This window comes from Centroberyx affinis, unplaced genomic scaffold (genome assembly GCF_046629955.1).
Source record: "Centroberyx affinis isolate AG114_WGS23_722 - 3 ecotype Tasmania unplaced genomic scaffold, CSIRO-AGI_Caff_v1 ptg002663l_1, whole genome shotgun sequence".
Lineage (NCBI taxonomy): Eukaryota > Metazoa > Chordata > Actinopteri > Beryciformes > Berycidae > Centroberyx > Centroberyx affinis.
In genome coordinates this window covers 1-7,226 of record NW_027280850.1, presented here as the reverse complement: position 1 = coordinate 7,226, position 7,226 = coordinate 1, and the positions used below count along the sequence as shown (strand labels likewise).

The window sequence follows — 7,226 nt, the reverse complement described above, 5'->3', positions numbered from 1 at the left end:
AATGATGAATGTTTGGAGCCGATATTTTGAGTTTGTTTACATGTATGTTTTTTCCTTCTTTCCAGACGCTGATCCATTCCTCTCTACTGTTCAGCCAAAGACTCTCCTCTTTCCTGTTGAAGATAGACACACACACACACATACACACACACAGACACACACACATCAGCACCTAGCACGCAGCATCATCATCAGCATCCTCTCCATCTCTCTCTCAGTCCAACTCTTTCTGTCTATTTGTGTCTCTTTCATAATGTAAATAAATCACACACACACACACACACACACACACACACACACACACACACACACACAGCAGCCAAGTTCCAGCAGACTGAGGAGCATCTTCACCGTCTGAGAACAGTTTGATTCATTGCTCCGGGCTTCACTTTTGTCAAAATCTCAAAACACTGTCAAGTTTTCCTGTAATTACTGATGACAAGTTTCTAATTTTGCAGGATTTTAACTGAAAAATAGCAAGGTCATTTTTGTCCTGCAAGGACACACATCACCAACCCTGCCAACGGCCTGAAGGATGACAAGGATTTCATCGAGAGCAACAAGATGCACAGTGAGGAGAGTGTGCATATATGGAATCACACACACACACACACACACACACACACACACACTTCTTTCATTGCTCCTATGTAGACGGTGAAATGAAACAAGGTATAATTAGAACATACGATTGCATCTCTTTGATAAAGAATTAGTGATTATTAATACTTTTCCAACTTTTTCCAGCTTTTCCAACCCAATCTATTTTAGGATGCCACTATGAGTCGAGCACTTCAGTGTTAGCAAGTGTGGGTTTTATGTGTTGACATAAAACAAGTAGAAAGGACATCATGTCGTTAGACCTCAATATGTTAAGTGATCCTACACAATTTCCAGTCCATTCACAGCTGACTTGGCTACTTTACAATATAACTGTATATATCAAGCTTACTGGAAACAGTAAATGTTGTGTTAACTAAATCAGCTGTGTATGTTTTTTTTAGTTTTGGGGGGCAGGACATCAGAGTCCTTGCTGGTTTTTCACTGGGACCGCCCTAAACGCTCGTGGACTCATCGGGAACACGCCTCAAAGTCGGTGAGGCCGTGAGTGTGGACAGTGGGATTGGGCCTATAAAACTTTGAAACAACATGGGCTGAAAGACCCACATCACATAAACTTTCACATCAGCCCGTCACGCCCCACGTTGTCTGGACCTCTGTGCTTCTGTCTTTGTATTTAACAATTTTTGCAAGTCTGGCTGAACTCTGAATTTGGTATTGGTCACAAACACTTAGAAGCTACCCATGCAACAGTTATCTGAAAACTGTTTGTACTTTGGTCTAATCCAGACTCAAGAGGTCCAGCTTGCTGCTCTAACTGCACAAATGTCCATGTCTAGCATGTGTCTTATCTTATTTAGATCTATTAAGTTCATTTCAAGATATGTTAGGTCAAATAACCTTATTACATGGCTGGTAGATTTAGTGCTTTCAAGATACTTTTTCATGATAATCTAGTTTGAGGAAAAAAAAAAATCATGAAATAAGAACAAAAGTTCTCGAATCAACATCAATTTAACCGTTTCAGACAAACAGCACCAGAACACAAAAAAATATCTGCCAGTATAGGAAGATAATAAAATCACCTTTTGCAGTGGACTGAATGTAAAGAAATCATTAAGACTGCTCAGATTGCTAGATGATTTCTGTAACAGTATTTACGTTAGAGAAATATAAATGATAAATGAGTAAATCTGGAATTATGAAACAGACAAATGGCATGAAGCCGATTTCTTTACTGAAACAAATGATCTTTACAAAATGCTTGAATGATAATCTGGAAGTCCAGTATTTATCTTCAGTATCACGTAGATGGGGAACAGGCCTACTGCTGACCAGGAGGAGACAACAGAACAGACAGCTCATCTCATGGCTGCACAGTTAACATCTCAAAATAGACTACATGACATTTATAGCTCTCACAGACTTCTGTGAAAATACACATAGAACATGTTTTACAAAACAACGCAATAAAATAGAATAGAAAACTCCCCCCCCCCTTCCCATGTACAACTCTGTTCATACTTTGTGAATAATATAAATTCATTCTGCACTGGACTGATGAAAGCACGGACTTGTAACTGGTGATAACTAACTAGAAAACTACCATTCCTCTGTCTGAAGTCTCACACTGTGACGAGAGCAAATTACAGGCAAACGATGGACATCTGAAGGCCACCTTGTCCCTATAATAAGTGCATTGTGATGGATGAGCTTGGCCAAGTGGAGAAGGGGTACACTACAATCCGTAAGACGTCTCATAAATGTACAATTAACATTCTAAAAACATACTTTTTGACAAATTAGCAATGGCAGCACACAACAATTCAAAATGTCCTCTCAAACTGGACTTAAATAAAAGTGCAATGCACAACTTTCAGTAGAAGAGTAAGGAACCAACTGGATAGACAAAGCGCATTAAAAATCAGAATGGATTCTTTTAAAATTCATCTATATACTGTAGAAAAAATAGAACATACCTCATCAACCTCAGCCTCCACAGCATTACTGCAGACTCATGTCTGTATTGCAGAGGTTACTTTCTCAAAGCACCATAATAAATAGGCTGGTAAAAACAACTCTAAAAATGGAAAAGCTATATTCATCGCTTCTACAAAATTAAGTGTAAAGGAATGCAGTTAATATTGTAGCAATAGAGGAGGCATATCAGTGAATTAAATGGCATTGCTCCCTCTTTTAATTAAACGTCGGTACACACGGCACCCCAAAACTCTGAAAATAAGCAACTGGCAAAGTTAATTGAAATGTTTAGTAAAGAGCAGTTCACTTATGTTACTGCAGATGAAAAGCAGTAACCTCAGCCTCGCCCGGTACAGGGGTTATGTTTTTATATTGGTGCATTATTGTCAAAATGCTACGTTAGTGAGCGAATGCCATCGTCTAGTATTGCTTTCAGTAACACTGTCGTTCATGTGTAGACACAAAAGTTACCGTTATTCGGCACTGCAGGGGCTGCATATCAGCTACTGCACTTGGCTTGGAGTTTCCTTCCCGGTGTAAAGATGAGAACGAAAAATGCTGTTTCCTAGGTCAGTGGTTCTCAACGTGGGGTCCGGGGACCACCAGGGGTCCTTGAGGGGGTTTCAAGGGGTCCCCAGCAAATTGATGCATTTTTAAACTTCACCATTATTTCATTTACAGTGAGTTAACACAATTAGAGAATGTAGAAGAATGACTGTTTTGATCATAGTTTCACTGTCATCTCTCTACCTACAGATAGTCCTGGAATTCTGGACAAAATCATATCTAACAATAAAAATATTGTCAGTTATGAGTCAGAGAGACGAAATCTCATCAAATGGGGGTCCGTGGCACTAATGTGGACTAAATTAGGTGTCCTTGATATGAAAAAGGTTGAGAATCACTGTCCTAGATCACAGCCAAACAACAAAAATACACTCCTATTTCAGTTAATGAAGCTGTGTGAATGAGCAATAAAAAAGGAAAACAAAAGTCAAACAAAACAAAATAATACAGCCCAATGTGGGGTTCCTGAAGGAAGTCATTTTGAGCTACACTCTCTCAGTGGCTAGCTGCTAAGTTAAGGTACAGTGAGCACAGTTCCAGTCTATCAGTGCTGGTGGTCTGCGGATGAGTAGACACGTTTTGAGCGACTACTCCATGATGGCTCTGTAAATCACAGGTTCAATGTAGTCCCCTCTGTAGCGCGAGTTGATCACCCTCTGTCTCTTTGAATCCTGGATGATCTCCTTCTCTTCGAAGATCCCGTCGAAACGCATGTCTGACGCCTTCGACTGGAGAGCGAGAGAGAGAGAGAGAGAGAGAGAGAGAGAGAGAGAGAGAGAGAGAGAGAGAGAATCGGAAAAATGGGGATTTATGTGTTTGGTTTGGATGCAGCAAACGAAACATACTGTACTCTACGAACCAGTAATTCACCCCTTAATTCCTGCAAAATCACCTCAAAATGAGTTAAGGGAGTTATTAATGGAGGAGACCCCATCAAAACCACTTTAAACACCCCTTAATGTTTGACTGCTTACTTTCTAATTTAATGTGAAATTCAGGGAGACAGGAACTTTCCATTAATAACCCTGTAAACCTGCACAAAAGGCATAAAAAATCACTTAATTTCTAGAGTCTCCACGAACCAACCTTACTTTTTTAAAGCTGTTATTTTTAATGGATAATGAATGTTTATGCAATGAGAAATTAAGGACATTTCAGGGATAAAATTAAAGGGTTTGGTTTCGTAGTGATATGATCCCCAAATCACAGTTGCTGTTTTTTTTTTTGTTGAGTTAAATCAATTAATGATGCCGTGCAACATTTGTAAATGCCAGTTTGTTTTCTAAACTCAATTGATTTCGTCAATAGAAAATGTCCATAATGTAAGAAACCTCCAGTCACTCACCAGTCTGGACTTGACTCTCTTGGGGAGTTCCTCATCCAGAGTGTAGACATCATCTCTCTTGGCTGTTAGCTGCGAGCCATCCTCAAATTCCACCTGAACCATATAACAGTCGCTGTCAGTGTCTTTCTGGATAAACACAGTAAACATGACTTCTACCCAGTTCTGTACATTTCTCTGCATAGGAGCTGATGCATATTTCTGAACAAATTTTGGTACATATGCTACTTCAGCCTGTAAATATGATGCGATGATGTGCATCGCTTGCACATCTGGACTTACACTATGTCTGCATATAGTCTGTTACCTCCATAGGTAATTTTCATACTGCGAACAGCTTATAATGCACATTTGCTTCAATCCTGTAAATCTGTCAACAAAGATACTCTGTCTTTATCTGTTGTAGTATTCTCAGTGTTATCTTGTTGTATCTGTATGTTGTTTATTTGTTCTATTCTTATCTCTGTCCTCTCGGGTGCTATGATGACTCAGCTTCCCTTCAGGGATCAGTAAAGCTTCATCTAATAATAATTACTTTAAAAACTATTTGTAAAGTACTTCTCAAAAACAAAGTCTACAAAGTGCTTCATAATAAAGACCAAACAATACAGGATTGGTTGAACAAAAAAACGAAGAGGACAGCAGCCAAAACAAAGAAACAATAGTGAAGAAGAAGAAGAAGAAAGAAAGCACCAGTTAAAATCCTAGCTGCTGCATTCTTTACAAGCTGGAGATACTTTTCATTTAGGCAGGAATAAAAGAGTTGCTTTCATCTAGGCAAGAGGGAATAAAAGCATGAATGGCTGAAGCTGAACTGCTAAACGATAAAACTATTACCTGGACAGCAAAGGCTAAGTGAGCATCAAAGATTTATATGAGTTAATGGGGAGCACAGTTTGACTCAAATTCATTAAGGGGGCCAAAGAGTACCATTTCTGATGAAGTGCCTCTGGGAAAAATACAGTTCTTCTCTTAGTCTTACCAGGTACATTTGGATCACATGAGCTGCCACAAATTTGGCCCCATAGACCAAGCCGTCTGTCCATCGCACCTGAACCACCTCACCCTGGGGTGGGGGCCCAAGCTGGGCGCAGTCCCGGCTCTGTCGGACAAAACACACATCTTACAGTTCTGAGCAAAGAAATACATTTCACCAGCTGCATACAGCAGTATCATGGGTTGAACTATTGTTATGTAGAAGGACAAATATTGAAACTTTTTACAGGCAAAGCTCATGTGCCAAAGTAAAAATTCAAATGTCAATGTATACTTTAATGTACTTTAAATGGCATGATTGAGAAACTACCCAAACCTACCACAATGTCCTCAGGGAATAGATTGTCGCTGAAGGAGCCGTCATCAAAGTTGACTTCGTAAAACGTCTCCTTGGACAGCTGCACCACGTCACACTGGTAGTAGCGGCCATTCTTGTGCTTGCATATCACCTTCTGTCCCACAGTCAGCTCATGCATGGCTGCTTTATTGCGCTGTGATAGCAGATACATTAAATTATTATAGTATTCAGTGACTTCAGTGACTTCTGGGGCCTCTTACCTCATCATAATGAAATCCCAATAAACTGTGAAACTTCCATTATTGGTATAGAAACCGGAAGTGAACAAAACGGTACCAGTGCATCCGGTTACCGGAGTCTCACCGGCCGCTTACCTCGATCTGAGTCGGGCCTTTGTGCCGACAGCAGGTGACGTAGACCACGAAGGGCCACTCATCCGGCTGCATCAGGACTCCGGCAGCCTGGGCACAGGTGGGGTGGTAGGCGGTGGGACAGCGGCCGTGAGAACACTGCACACAGCAGCCAGAGGCCTTCTTCATCCGCTTCTTACAGTAGTAACATTTCTGCCAGAGAGTAAAACACAGGCCCCGAGGCTGAGGAAGCTGCACAGGTTTTGAAATGACTCGGGTAAAACAGAAACACACTGGCCAGCACATGTGTACAGACCGAGCCTTAAGGTTTCATCTCTTCACATCCCTTCACATCCCGTCACATCGGTCGCTCCCCTACAAGACTTTACAGTGGTTGGATGTTCCTTCGGTTTTGGTTTCAGGTCCGTTGCGGTTTTGCTTCTACAGGTTGCACTACTAAAATTGTTGACATTTGGATATGTAAAGTGGATATTTAAACTGAACCAAAGTAACCACATACGTCAATTACAGTAGTAGTTATAAACATTGAGACTACATTAGTTTTCTTTTAGAGTTGAATAGGGATAAGTTAGATCTTTTGCTAACGCTTTATTTTCTGGGTCCACAAATTCATTTGTTAAATTATTAATTTATTTTAGTTCATTTCTTATTTTCTATATAACTACTACATATTGTAATGGTTCTGTCTTGGAAACAACAGGAGAAATTGGAGGAACTTTCCAACTACCATTTCCAACTACCTCTTTCTCTATTTTCCCTATAATTAGAACATAATTTAATGGTTCTTTCCAGGAAACCTCTTAAGAAATGAACAGTTCCTTTCTAGGAAATATTAGGAAATTGCAGACCTGGAAAATAAAGTGTTACCAATCTTTTTTTTATTTTAGATTTCTCTAGTAGTGGTGATAATGTTTTTGCTACGCAGTACTGTGCTAAACGACACACTCCCAAGAAAAACCCTGGCACTTTGGATAAAAGCCCCTAATAAAAGGCATATGCCATGTTATGCTAACATACAGTAATTATCTGAACTCACTCACCAGTTTAAATCTCTGCAAAGGTATTCCACTTAAATCCACAGGACTTCTTTCAGTGATGTTGACAAAGCGCG

The 7,226-nt window shown here is 40.0% G+C and overlaps 1 protein-coding gene across 1 annotated transcript; it reads right to left on the bottom strand.

Annotated features, from left to right (window-relative positions):
* Positions 1–1,791: 1,791 nt before the first annotated feature.
* Positions 1,792–7,204, bottom strand: LOC139657311 (lysine-specific demethylase 4A-like). The gene is made up of 6 exons (XM_071535102.1): positions 7,156–7,204; positions 6,119–6,307; positions 5,767–5,937; positions 5,433–5,552; positions 4,454–4,546; positions 1,792–3,836 (listed from the first exon to the last, which is right to left on the bottom strand). The coding sequence occupies exons 2-6, from the start codon at positions 6,281–6,283 to the stop codon at positions 3,696–3,698; spliced, it is 690 nt and encodes a 229-aa protein (XP_071391203.1). The 5' UTR covers positions 6,284–6,307; positions 7,156–7,204; the 3' UTR covers positions 1,792–3,695.
* Positions 7,205–7,226: the final 22 nt, after the last annotated feature.

Coding starts and splice junctions, on each gene's coding strand:
- LOC139657311 (XM_071535102.1), bottom strand. CDS start 6,283: ATGAAGAAGGCCTCTGGCTGCTGTGTGCAGTGTTCTCACGGCCGCTGT. Junction 5,553..5,766: donor TATTCCCTGAGGACATTGTG/GTAGGTTTGGGT, acceptor TTTGTCCGACAG/AGCCGGGACTGCGCCCAGCT. Junction 3,837..4,453: donor AGAGAGTCAAGTCCAGACTG/GTGAGTGACTGG, acceptor CTCGCTCTCCAG/TCGAAGGCGTCAGACATGCG.